Source organism: Leptodactylus fuscus, chromosome 9, assembly GCF_031893055.1.
Source record: "Leptodactylus fuscus isolate aLepFus1 chromosome 9, aLepFus1.hap2, whole genome shotgun sequence".
NCBI lineage: Eukaryota > Metazoa > Chordata > Amphibia > Anura > Leptodactylidae > Leptodactylus > Leptodactylus fuscus.
Genome location: NC_134273.1, coordinates 63,399,672 through 63,413,409, shown reverse-complemented (window position 1 = coordinate 63,413,409; position 13,738 = coordinate 63,399,672). Strand labels below are relative to the sequence as shown.

Here is a 13,738-nt window from a genome sequence, read left to right as displayed (position 1 = left end):
TTAAATAGCATTTTTGTTTTTTTATTTATTTCTGTAGTTTTTTTTTTAGTTACTTGACATATTTGCGATTTCAAACTATAAAGGTAAAAACTCAATGGAAAAGAAGCCCTGATCTATGGAGAGCCATTCTATATAGTTCAGGAGACAACATACTCACTTGTATTATCTGGTAAACTTTTCTAGACATATAAACTGGTTACTCATGAATTTTTCAAAGTAAGGGTGCTTTCACACAGAGTAATGTTCCGCTCATTCTGACACATAAACATGTGTCAGAGTGACTGCTGTAAAACAGAATCCCATTGACTTCAATGGGTGCCGCCTTACGTGCGCTACACATTGAAATCAATAGGAGGCTTTTTAACCCATTGATTTCAATGTGTAAGACGGCACCCATTGAAGTCAATGGGATTCTGTTTTACAGCAGTCACTCTGACACATGTTTACGTGTCAGAATGAGCGGAGCGTTACTCCGTGTGAAAGCACCCTAACTGAGAGATGCCAATAAGGACCATTTAGTATTTCTCAGTTCAGCCACAATTGTGCAAAATATCTCCAGAATTATCCATGGCCAAATAAAATAAAAAATGTAAAATTATAATAAAAATAAATATTTGCATGCACATTTAACAGTTCCAAAATGGACCAAATCAGACAAAAAACACAAACCTAAAAAGTCCAGCACGTGAAACAACCACCCAGCGCGCAACTAACATAATAAATTAGGCATCACTCATATCAGAATCCAAATCATTCTCTACATGAAGCGGATATACAATGGCGCTCCCATTACTGCTTAGTATAACTTCTCCAGTCATCATATTTTGGAGGACTTCAAGGCTTCCACAAAGCTCCTTCACCTTTGGGATGGCAAAGAGAGTTTCAAGTGGTACATGAACAGCATCTCCTTCCAGAAATGGTGGTTTACCTACTGACTCCTCAGTTTCTGCTGGAGACTTGAGACTAGAAAACCACCCTGACACTACACATGGTTCCTTCTCATTGTCCACCATACTGTTTTTTTCTTCCTGATCTTCAGGGAAGAGATTATGTAAGAAGTTGGTTTTCATACGCTCTGCATGAGATAAAGCAATGCGCAGTACTACTTTACGTAGGTATTTTTCCTCTTGTATGCTTGGATATACCACATGAAAAACCTATTCAGATACAAGGAAGAAAAAAAAATCATCATTACTTGCATGTAGAGCTCTCCATCTTCCAAGAACAAAATAAGTGGATGTATAGGTACCTTTGATACCCATCATACAGCCATATATGACAGTTAAAAAAAGTTTTGTCCACTGTTACTAGCATTGATCTCAAAGATGTCCTTACTTATAGACTTAATATTACATACCGTAGAAGCAAAATATATATATATATATATATATATATATATATATATATATATATATACACACACACACACATAGTCACTACCTGAGACAGGAACAACCTGATCAATGACCATAGGCTGTTCCCCTGCAGAGATTGTAAATTTTTTCCAAAACTGAAGATGTTCTCTAATCCGGTCGACGGCATTGAATATGAATTCGCCAGTTGATAACATACCGCACACCTGCAGCCCAATGTACGTGCCCGAGATATATGTGGGCAAAATTATTCAACAATTGAGGAGGCACATTTCACAACATATCAGCAGTATCCAAGACCAGGTGGATACACCTTTATTACATCCTATGCAACACATTCATATTTGAAATATAGAAATACTCAAATTTGGGGAATATATCAAATTAAATTAGGACCCAGAAGGGGTGATTGAAATAAAAAAACGGTTACAGAAAGAAGCCTGGCGGATTGGGAAATTGGATAGTTTAACCCCACAAGTTTTACATTTGCTGCGTTTCTCTATTAACTTACTATGAACACTGTCTATTTTCAATCTACGGTGCAGATTTCAGTACAGGAGCTCGGCCCTGACAAAAGATGTGCCTGATTTATGAAGAAACATTTGCCGCCTCCTAAATCAGACACTCTCTCTGCCAGCCCAGGCAATATGAAAACGCCAGCCTTGATAAATCTCTCTTTTCGTTTTTGCATTTCACATAATGGGACCAAAAGGTGTCTACAAAGTTATTCCCAACTCGTAAAATTTCAGTACAGTATACCATCACTTTTGTGTTTGTTGGGGTCTGAAAACCAGTATCCACATGATCCAAAGAATACAGGAACTTTACCACTGATTTAAATGATCACAGATGTTTCAGACAACTTAGTCTCATATCATCTAATAGCTGTTTTATGCCTAACGCTGCTTTCACACGGAGTTAACACTCCGCTCATTCTGACACGTAAACACGTTCAGAGTGAGCGGAGTAAAACAGAATGCCATTGACTTCAATGGGTTTGGTCTTACGTGCGCTACCCATTTAGTCAATGGGAGGCTTTTTTACCTATACGCGCGTATCACATTGAAAGCAATAGGTAAAAAAAGCCTCCCATTGACTTCAATGGGTAGCGCACGTAAAACCAAACCCATTGAAGTCAATGGGATTCTGTTTTACTCTGAAAGTGTTTACGTGTCAGAATGAGCGGAGTGTTAACTCTGTGTGAAAGCAGCCTTAAAAACCTCTCAAAAGTTCCTGCCACTAGGTGTCTCCCTTCTAGCTAATTTGCAGTTCACTCCTTTGTTACCAGGGAAGTCTATCCATAGATATGTTAGATAAGCAAGACAGAAAGACAGTAAATTGAGGAAGTGGTTCTTTTCTCTCTTCACAGTGAATTGAGAGTGGAAGGACTGATTTTCAGATACACAGCCTGAAGGTGTACGCGCACAGACACACGCACGCGCGTGCGTGCAGCTCTGACGTTATATGCCTTCAGACGGTTGTAAGAACACTGCTGGGTATTCATGCCTAGTATGTCTATGTAATGGAGCTTATAACATAATAAATAATACTTACTCTCTTGTAAACACTTCTACAGCTCTTTTTTACATTCATAGATGCTTCACTCTCTGTGTAGTTCTTCCTGAATATTCCAATTTGGGAGCAGTAACCAACATCTTTACTTTCTGGCTCTGCCTGTCCAACCCCAGTAAACTCTACTGTGTAATTGTATTGTCTGGATATATTCAAGGCCCTGGGGTAGCAAAAGAGAAGTTTCAATCATAACAACTGACAATGCATATATAAGAAAAAAATGCCTTATTTCATTAAAGACGTTATCCAGGGAGTGTGTCAACACTTACTTCCTCCAGGGTCCTTTATGTGCTGAACCTAGGGGTTCCAGCTGTGTCATAAGATTGGAACGGCACTCAATCTCAGAGTTACTTCACCTCCTCCCACCATAGTTAGATTACCTGTACTATGGGGGCTGACTTAACTATTGTATAGTCCTCTAGCCCCTGTAAGCACAGTAGAGAATAGGTAAGGAGGGAGGAGGAGGAGGAGGAGCGTCTAACAGAGGGACCAGTGACATCATTCATATACAGTATATCACTAGTTCATTACTAGCAACAGGGGACAGGTGAGTATGGCTTTTACATCCACCCCAACTACCCCAGACATTGCTCCATACATTGGACAACCCCTTTAATTGTCAAGAACTGACATGAATCTGAAATCTCACCAGCTCTGAAATTCTTTTCTGTTCCATTCAAACTTGTGGTCGGGGTGTCTGAAGCGAGGATTTTCAGAAAGTAAGACATTAAACTCTACATTTGGAGTACTGATCACCGCAGCATTAGGAGCCATAAAACCAAACAGAACGTCCTGGAATTTTTCAAGGTCTTCAGTTTCCAAGTGTTCGATCCTTCACATGCACAAATATATGAAAGCAGAGTTATATGTAGCAGATTATAACACAGCAAAAGTACATTGGAAAATATAACTGGGTGAAGTTCTAGAACGAGTTACCTTTTTTAAAAAAGAAAAATGTAAGGAACATCTATTGACAGAGATACAGTGTCTTCATCTACTAACCCAGCAGCAGTTGCAGGAATTCATAGGTCCAGGTTTCCTACTGCAGATTGTGTATATAATTTTTCATATAGCGCCACCTACAGATTAGCAATAAATCAGTAGTCTCTAAAGTCAGAGCAGTTAAAAGGAGTCTGTCAGGTACAAAATGGATTCCAAACCAAAAATAGAGGCCTGTAGGGGGGCCTTCAACAGGTGCATAAGCATATCTTTGTGGTCATACAGTGTTTTTAGCCCAATGTGGCTTAAAATATCATTGGACTGTCTATAGCCAAATCTGGCAAATGAAGCCTATTCTTGATACACTTGCAAACTGATTTGCATGGAGATAAATAGATGATTATCTCTGCATCTTCCATTACTTCATTGGGTTATACTCACAAAGGTCAGTTGCTACTCCACGTAAAGGCTCCTACATGACAGTATTATTGGTTTTCAAGGCATTTTAGATCTCACACACTCCCTCTAAGCATTCATGGGACCCTGAATTCGGCATGAATAAGCTGGAGGCTGAGGCCCCACGTTGTGAAATGCTGTTTATTTTGTAGTAGATTTTGCTGCAGTTTTTTTGGAGCCAAAGTCACTAGTGGATTGAGCAGGAGACAAAAGTACAAGTATTTCCTATATAATTTACATTACTTTCGTAGCAATTTTTGGCTTTGGCTCATAAAAAAACACAGCAAAATCTGCAACAAAAAAAAAAAAAGCTGCATTTTCACAACATGGGGCCTAAGGGGTTATTCTAGGACTTGGTAATTAATCAGAAAATAACCAAAAATAAGGTCATTTAAAGGGGTTGACTCGTTATGGACACTATCCCCTATCCACAGGCCAGTGGGAATAGTGTTCGATCACTGGAGGGCTGATCACCAGGATAAGAAAAACTTGTTTTGTGGGAAAACCCCTTTAATTTACTTGTCCTACCCTATCTTAGAGCAGTTTAACAGAGAGCTGGAGTCACTGAGCAATGTAGATTTCATGCAGTATTGAACTCCCCTTTCTGTACAGCCTATACAGGGTGGGCCATAATTATGGATACACTCAGATAAAATGTAAGTGGTTATTGATATCACCTTACCGTTTGTGGCATATTAGTATATGGGGGGGGACATTTGAGGCCGGGTGATGCCCATGGTGGCCATCTGCAAAGCTGCCATTTTGGATTCAACTTTACTTTTTTCAAAGGGAAGAGGGTCATGTGACACATCAAACACATGGAGAATTGCACAAGAAAAACAATGGGCAATACAAACAGTCTCCTCAGCAGATATACAGTCCTATGAAAAAGTTTGGGCACCCCTATTAATCTTAATCATTTTTAGTTCTAAATATTTTGGTGTTTGCAACAGCCATTTCAGTTTGATATATCTAATAACTGATGGACACAGTAATATTTCAGGATTGAAATGAGGTTTATTGTACTAACAGAAAATGCGCAATATGCATTAAACCAAAATTTGACCGGTGCAAAAGTATGGGCACCCTTATCATTTTATTGATTTGAATACTCCTAACTACTTTTTACTGACTTACTGAAGCACAAAATTGGTTTTGTAACCTCAGTGAGCTTTGAACTTCATAGCCAGATGTATCCAATCATGAGAAAAGGTATTTAAGGTGGCCAATTGCAAGTTGTTCTACTATTTGAATCTCCTCTGAAGAGTGGCATCATGGGCTACTCAAAACAACTCTCAAATGATCTGAAAACAAAGATTGTTGAACATAGATGTTCAGCGGAAGGATACAAAAAGCTGTCTCAGAGATTTAACCTGTCAGTTTCCACTGTGAGGAACATAGTAAGGAAATGGAAGACCACAGGGACAGTTCTTGTTAAGCCCAGAAGTGGCAGGCCAAGAAAAATATCAGAAAGGCAGAGAAGAAGAATGGTGAGAACAGTCAAGGACAATCCACAGACCACCTCCAAAGAGCTGCAGCATCACCTTGCTGCAGATGGTGTCACTGTGCATCGGTCAACTATACAGCGCACTTTGCACAAATAGAAGCTGTATGGGAGAGTGATGAGAAAGAAGCCGTTTCTGCACGTACGCCACAAATAGAGTTGCCTGAGGTATGAAAAAGCACATTTGGACAAGGCAGCTTCATTTTGGAAACAAAAATTGAGTTGTTTGGTTATAAAAAAAGGCGTTATGCATGGCGTCCAAAAAGAAACAGCATTCCAAGAAAAACACATGCTACCCACTGTAAAATTTGGTGGAGGTTCCATCATGCTTTGGGGCTGTGTGGCCAATGCCGGCATCGGGAATCTTGTTAAAGTTGAGGGTCGCATGGATTCCACTCAGTATCAGCAGATTCTTGAGAATAATGTTCAAGAATCAGTGACGAAGTTGAAGTTACGCCGGGGATGGATATTTCAGCAAGACAATGATCCAAAACACCGCTCCAAATCCTCAGGCATTCATGCAGAGGAACAATTACAATGTTCTGGAATGGCCATCCCAGTCCCCAGACCTGAATATCATTGAACATCTGTGGGATGATTTGAAGCGGGCTGTCCATGCTCGGCGACCATCTAACTTAACTGAACTTGAATTGTTTGTCCAAAATACCTTTATCCAGGATCCAGGAACTGATTAAAAGCTACAGGAAGCGACTAGAGGTTGTTATCTTTGCAAAAGGAGGATGTACTAAATATTAATGTCACTTTTCTGTTGAGGTGCCCATACTTTTGCACCGGTCAAATTTTGGTTTAATGCATATTGCGCATTTTCTGTTAGTACAATAAACCTCATTTCAATCCTGAAATATTACTGTGTCCATCAGTTATTAGATATATCAAACTGAAATGGCTGTTGCAAATACCAAAATATTTAGAACTAAAAATGATTAAGATTAATAGGGGTGCCCAAACTTTTTCATAGGACTGTAGTTACCCTAGCTAATAGTGAACATATAACACTTTATCTGCATTTGCACAATCTTATATCTAGCTTTTATATGTACTTACAGCTCAATGCAAGTTATTAGGTCAAATCCAAGCAGAGCAGGATCCTTCTCAGATACAGAACCATGATACAAAGTTACAGTCAGTGATCTTTCCAGTGGCTCCAAATAATAGATTGGTAGAGGACTTAAAGTATACCTAATGATAAAAGCAGATCACAACGAATACTATGTACAGTATGCTAATGGTAGCTGCTTGTCGGAGATAGATAGATAGATAGATAGATAGATAGATAGATAGATAGATAGATACTGATTTATATCTATCTATCTATCTATCTATCTATCTATCTATCTATCTATCTATCTATCTATCTATCTATCTGTTCTTTATGCATGACCAAACAACTAAACCGATCCTCACTAAATTTGGCACACAGGTACATCAGGTGCCTGGGAAGGTTTAAGACTGGGTCACAGCTCTCTATACCGTTCCTGAGATACAGTATTCACAAAAAATGACCTACACTAGCCAATACAAGCCTGCAAGTCTTTCACTCATATTCCAACTGCCATACACACAGTCACATGTCCCTTATCAGCCAATAGAAGCTAATAGGTGCTTAGTCTCCACATGCACACAGCTTTACTCCAGGTTTCCATAACAACCCAGCCATTTTTTCTTCACTGTTGTAGGTCAGCTTTAAAGGGGCATGGCGCTGTGGATGACAATGTTACACAAGGTCACATACATACAGCTTTACTCCAGGTTTCCATAACAACTGGTCCCAGGTTTTTCACTGATATCCAAACTGAGATACACATGATGCTTATGAACCAATGGAAACGGAATGGAAAAGGTTCTTTAATCTACACATACACACAGCTTTACACCAGGTTTCCATAGCAAACAACCTATTCTTATGGGGCCACTACACAAACAAAAAATGAAATATACCCGTGCGTACCCGGGTCCTTCTGCTAGTGATGTATAAATATAGTTTTATGGGTATGTATCATTGCTTTTTATCTATTAAGTGCAACACTGTGCATCTGACCCTGGTGCCCTTATATATTGGGGAAACTAGGCAGATATTGTCAGATGTTTTACTCTTAGCCATAATAATAAGTAAATAAAATCTGAAATTAAATTGTATAACATACACATATAGCAATTACATTGTGTGTCTAAGTACACACCAGGGAAGATGTACTGGGCTGAAGAAGAGCAGAAATAGATGTGGAGTAAATGAGATGGCTTGTAGCTGGCACTGTTATGGCGAATGTGACGAGCACTTTTTGTAAGCAACATGAAAATATGGCGCTAGTGGAAAAAAAAAAAAAAGCTAGCAGAACCTATTGAAATCAATAGGAGGCTTTATTTCAGCGTGGAAAATTCCAAATTCCTCACCATTAGCGCTTGTATTCCGTCTGCAAGGAGTCCACATGGAGACCCCCCCCGTACGGAATGCAAACGCAATTGCAAGCACATGGAGCCCATAGACTATAATGGGCTCCGTGTCCTTGCCGCGCACTGCCCGCACTAATGAATTGTGCGGGCAGTGCACGGCAAGCACACGGAGCCCATTATAGTCTATGGGCTCCGTGTGCTTAACTGCACAGCCCTTGCATTAGCGTTGGTATTCCGTTCGGGGGGGTCTCCATGCGGACTCCTTGCAGACGGAATACAAGTGCTAGTGTGAACCAACTCTAAGTCACCCCAGAGCTGGGAAACTTAACCTGGCCCCAATTAAAAAGCAGCTAATTCTTAAAGTGAATGTTCACTGTAGGTACAAAAAGTGAATGTTCTCCTTGTGTACAAAAACCTATTTCCTGACATGACGCACAGTCAGGGCACCAGAGCCCCTTCTGATTTGTAAAACAAGGCTTTACAGGCACCAAAGATGCAAATCCAATTTAACCCAAAACATTTTTTGAACTGATTTATAGAGTAGTTCTTTTTATACCTCTTTTTCCTAAATGTAGAAAAAGTCACTTACCCTTTCCTTTTCAATATATCCTCATCAATGTCCACACCAACAAGCTCTTCAATGCAGTCCCAAAATGTCAGCTTGTGTAGCAATGAGCATTCACTGCAACCCAAATCTGCAACCTGAATAGGGAAACACAAAGTCCACCTGGTTATTGGCCAAAAACAAGAGTGGTTCCTAAACAGAAGCAATGGTAGAAGGCTGGACTCGAAAAGGTGAGGCCAAAATTGTGCATGTTGGAATATATACCGCCCAGCCTAAACTATAGGTCAGATGATATTACCAATCCAAACCTCCTGCTGTGCCTTAACTACGAAAACATAGATGGAAATACTAACCTTTTTCGGTTTGTGAGTATTGATGTAAGTTTTCACAAATTCGTATCTTTGTTCATAAAGTGGGGGTCGAAAGCGAATTGGCTCCATGTGTTTTAAAGATATCTCATAGATAGCTGCAATGTGAAAGCATAGTTTTATTCCAGAATGGACAAATACAACACTGCAGATATTTGGCATCCAAAACGATTACCTTTATATTACATTGTGAGATGAAAACCATACAGTGATAGGCATAAATGGGTTTTCGTTTTTTGGAGATTACCTTTCAGTGCTTCAGGTTGCATAGGATTAAAAGATCAAGGCATTCAGGGGCGCCGCAGAACTGCAGCTCTGCTCCCATTCAACTTAATGGCACCAGAGCTGCTTCTAGCTGTATACGGCTTCGGAGACCAAATCAGCCGATCGGCGTGGGGGCTGGATGTTGGAACAGCAGTGATCTGATACTGAGACTCGTGGATCTCGGATAACGTACCTGTAAAGTACTATACATGGCCGCTCTCCTGGAATTAATGTGCCTTCTTCTGGTGGAAGCAACTACAGTATACTAGAGTATACATATCTTTTTATGTAATTCAAGAGATTTCATGTATACTGTGCAGAAATAATTGGGAGAGTTTATAAGGCTTTATGCTTTGATGGTTGTGGGGGGGGGGGGGGGGAGGAGCAGTATAGCAGCATCGCTCTTGCCGTTGCTTGCTTCATGCAGGGCAGGAGCGTAGCGATGTAGAAGGCACCTGTGCTGGCGTCTACCCCTCCCCGGCATCCGCCTTTCTATTATAGCGGATGCTGGGTCTGTATTGGCATTGTGAAGGCTGGGGAACTGACTGGTCTCACCATCTATTCGCTGTACGTCCGATGCCTAGCTGCATCAGGAGCGCGCACGCAGGGCCAGCGGCATAGAAGTGACGTCATCCCGCCGCTGGCTTTGCATATGTAACCCCGCCCACCAATGACGCAACAAAGCAGGAAGAAAGATCTTACAGCAGCGAAGACTGGTGAGTATGCAACATGGGAATACCCCTTTAATAAAGAATAGATAATGCTACAACAAAATGCCACAATACCACTTGGTGCAGTTGTTTGTGTAGATGAGTTGGGGTTGCACTCCTGATGCTAGATTCACATTAGCATTTGGTTTTCTGTTCTTCGGATCCACTAATCCGCCGGGTTTCCATTTGAAAAACAGAGAGAAATGTTCTGTTTGCAGGACTTCTCTCTCTGCATTTTTCAAGCGGATTCGGGGACGAAAAACCTAAACAGGGTTCACTGGTGTGAACCCAGCCTTACGGTAAGTTCACACGGGGTTTTTTGGTCCAGAACCTGAGGAGGAGGCCAAAATTTGGGTAGCTGCGTATTTTGGCCTCCGCACTGCACTGGCATCCAGTCGCGCACTCCGCTCCGGATTAGGCCCAAATGATTGGGCCTAGTTGGGATGGAGTGTCTTCAGGCAGATGTTGCGAGGCGAATCCACCTGAAAGAATGAGCATCTTGCCTCTTTTTCCGGGAGCCGGAAGAAACAGCTCCCATTGATTTCAAAACTAAGTGTGAACTTACCCTGAGGCTGGGTAAACACAGGGTTTTTTGGCCTAGAACCTGAGGCAGAGGCCACTTCAGGTTCCGGACCAAAAAAACGGGTAGCCGCGACTGAATGCCGGTGCACTGCAATGGCATCCAGTCACGTACTCTGCTCCAGATTAGGCCCAATGAATGAGCCTAGTCGGGAGTGTCTTCAGGCCGATTCACGAGGCAAATCGGCCAGAAGAATGAGCATGTCCAAAAAAGACCTGACCGGCTCCCATTGATTTCAAAGGGAGCTGTCTTTTTGGTCAGAATTTTGAGAATACGGCCTGAGGGTGCATTCACACTGAGTAAACGCTAGCTTATTTTGTAGAGTAAAATTACACTTGTAAATTTTGCTATCCCATTGACTTCAATGACATTTTACTGGCGTATTTTTACTGGCGTATTTTTACAAGCGTATTTTTACAGGCGTATTTTTTACACATGTAAAAAAATATCATTGAAGTCAATGGTATAGCAAAATTTACAAGTGTAATTTTACTCTACAAAATAAGCTAGCGTTTACTCAGTGTGAATGCACCCTTAGAATCCTGACCAAAAAACCCTGTGTGAACTTAACCTTATACTGCTGGTGTAAATTAGGAGTTAACCAACTCCTATCCAGACAGCACAGAAGGGAAATGTATTAATACGTCCTGAAATTATATAGCATTAAACACAAGACAGAAGCTGAGCCTAATTTATTACAGAGGCACAGGCCGTGTGTAAAAATGCATTTTATGACCCCACTAAGCTGTTTCTTTACAATACATTGTCAAAACTGTATGAAGAGATGCAAAAAGTGCAAAACTCATCATAAATCTGGTGCATTTGGCTTAGTAAATCTTAGCCTTAGGGTGAATTCACACTACGTAAACGCCAGCTTATTCTGAACGTAAAACACGTTCAGAATAAGCGGCATATAAAGCAGTTCCCATTAATTTCTATGGGAGTCGGCATACGAGCGCTCCCCATACAAATAAATGGGCTGCTTTTTTCACTACGAGCACTCCCATTGAAGTGAATGGGAAGTGCCGGCGTGTACGGCTAGCTCTGCTCATGCCGAGTCGTACACGCGAGCACATCCCATTCACTTCTATGGGGAGCACTCGTATGCTGGCTCCCATAGAAATTAATGGGAACTGCTTTATACGCCGCTGATTCTGAACGTGTTTTACGTTCAGAATAAGCTGGCGTTTATGTAGTGTGAATTCGGCTGCATTCACATGGAGTTTTTTGGTCCTCCTAAAAATGCCTCACTACAGGACTGTATGGTGAGGCGTTGTTTGGAGGAGGAATTAGGCTTAGTTCACACTTTCACAGTTTTTTGGATCAGAACTTGAGGCGGCCTCAAAATTACACGAGTTATACTCCCGTAACGATAAATTGAAATGAATGGGATCTGTTTTGAGCGCTCACATTCTGACACATATATATATATATATATATATGTGCCCGTTAACTCCGTGTGAACTCGCCCTTATAGAGCTTCCTCCTGCACAAAAAACCATAACAAAATTTGCAACAAGAACAGCCCCAAAGGACTTTTCATACTGATGAACTATCCACATGATAGGTCATCAGTATGTGATCTGTAGAGATCTGCCATCTGGACCCTGCGTAGATCAGCTGTTCTGGCTGCTGAAAGTTACAGCAGTCTCCTATTCAAATAATAGAAGCAGCATTGCAAATCTACAGAATCACTGCTATACGATGTATAGTGTGCAGGGCTATTGTGTCACTTAATAGAAGAGCCTGCGCAGGCTCCACTTCTGGCACCCAGAGGCTGCCCTAACAGCAGAGCTGTGTAGGGTCCGCCACAGAACACAAAACGCTAGATTCGCACTAGCGTTCGGGTTTCCATCCTTTGGGTTCGCTTGGGGACCCCAAAAGTCTGAAATCCTGTCCACTTATAAAGTGGTTACACTTATATAGACTATGATGAGGTCCACTGGGTTTTCACTGAAACCAGTGGAGAGAAAAATTTTCCTTGCAGAACCTGTCTGGTGATTTTAGGTGGAATCTCCTACAGACACTCCAATGCAGATGTGAACCTAGCCATAGACGAGCTGACCTGTGGATAGGTCATCAGTATAAAAAATCCATTTGGGGCCAGAAATCCCATTTAGGGTGAGGCCCCCCATAATGAAAACGTAGTTTGTTTGGTTTTTTTTTGCAGATTATGCTGCCTCCGAAGGGGAACATCTAACCATAGGTTCACATTCGAATCTCCGTACGAGACTCTGTCCCCCTATTCCGCTTAGTCCTGTAAGAAGGACTTTTCTCTACCCCGAAACTGGGTGTGCACCCCATTATAGTCTATGGGGGCTGCAGGTTTCCACATGGAACAGCTTTTAAAGCAGTCAGGGTTTCTGACTTTCGAATCCCCAAGTGAACCCAAAGGGCAGACACCTGAACGCCAGTGTGAACCAGGCATAAGAGCTTCCTTTATATTTTTCAATCCTTTTGAAGCCACTCCTGACTTTGGCTCTTCCCAAAAAAAAATCTGCAACACAGAGCGCGTTTCCACAGCGTTGGAGCCTTAGCCTAAACAGGGCTTGCACAAACTGTATGCATAAAATAGTGGTAACAGCCATCAAAGTGAAAACTTCTAGCTCACTGGCATAATGAAAACGTCCAAGTCAACTGCAATGCATATTATAATCTGCTAATCAGTGGAAAACGCATGCAGGCGTTGATTAACGTAGCACTGTGTGAACCTAGTCAAAGGGGCCTGTTGGGCGCCTGTTCCATGACAGGCACAATATCGCACTGCAATCCAGTAACAGAAAAAAAAAAACTCGCGACATGTGAACATAGCCTCGGTTTTACTAGAGCTCTATACAGTAAAACACGTGGTCACACTCAGAGCTAAGCGCAATTAAACAATATATGGTGAATTCAGCAGCTAGAAACTAACCAGGCTCGGTTTACGGGTAAGCAAAGGCCGCTGTAGTAAAGTGACTAAACCCTGCGCGCATACTACGCCATAGTCTCTACTATA

At 41.4% G+C, this 13,738-nt stretch overlaps 1 protein-coding gene across 1 annotated transcript; it reads right to left on the bottom strand.

The window, feature by feature from the left end:
* Window positions 1-561: 561 nt before the first annotated feature.
* HENMT1 (HEN methyltransferase 1) lies at window positions 562-13,701 on the bottom strand. The gene is made up of 7 exons (XM_075286232.1): window positions 13,655-13,701; window positions 9,175-9,287; window positions 8,846-8,958; window positions 6,910-7,044; window positions 3,595-3,777; window positions 2,928-3,105; window positions 562-1,157 (listed from the first exon to the last, which is right to left on the bottom strand). Exons 2-7 carry the CDS (start codon window positions 9,259-9,261, stop codon window positions 723-725), a joined length of 1,131 nt encoding a protein of 376 aa, XP_075142333.1. The 5' UTR covers window positions 9,262-9,287; window positions 13,655-13,701; the 3' UTR covers window positions 562-722.
* Between the last annotated feature and the right edge of the window lie 37 nt (window positions 13,702-13,738).

What these genes read in the sequence shown, in the direction of transcription:
- HENMT1 (XM_075286232.1), bottom strand. Translation starts at nt 9,261, where the DNA reads ATGGAGCCAATTCGCTTTCGACCCCCACTTTATGAACAAAGATACGAA. An exon ending in GATATATTGAAAAGGAAAGG is followed by an intron (nt 7,045 to 8,845) that starts GTAAGTGACTTT and finishes TTTTATCATTAG; the next exon opens with GTATACTTTAAGTCCTCTAC. An exon ending in AGAAAAGAATTTCAGAGCTG is followed by an intron (nt 3,106 to 3,594) that starts GTGAGATTTCAG and finishes TTGCTACCCCAG; the next exon opens with GGCCTTGAATATATCCAGAC.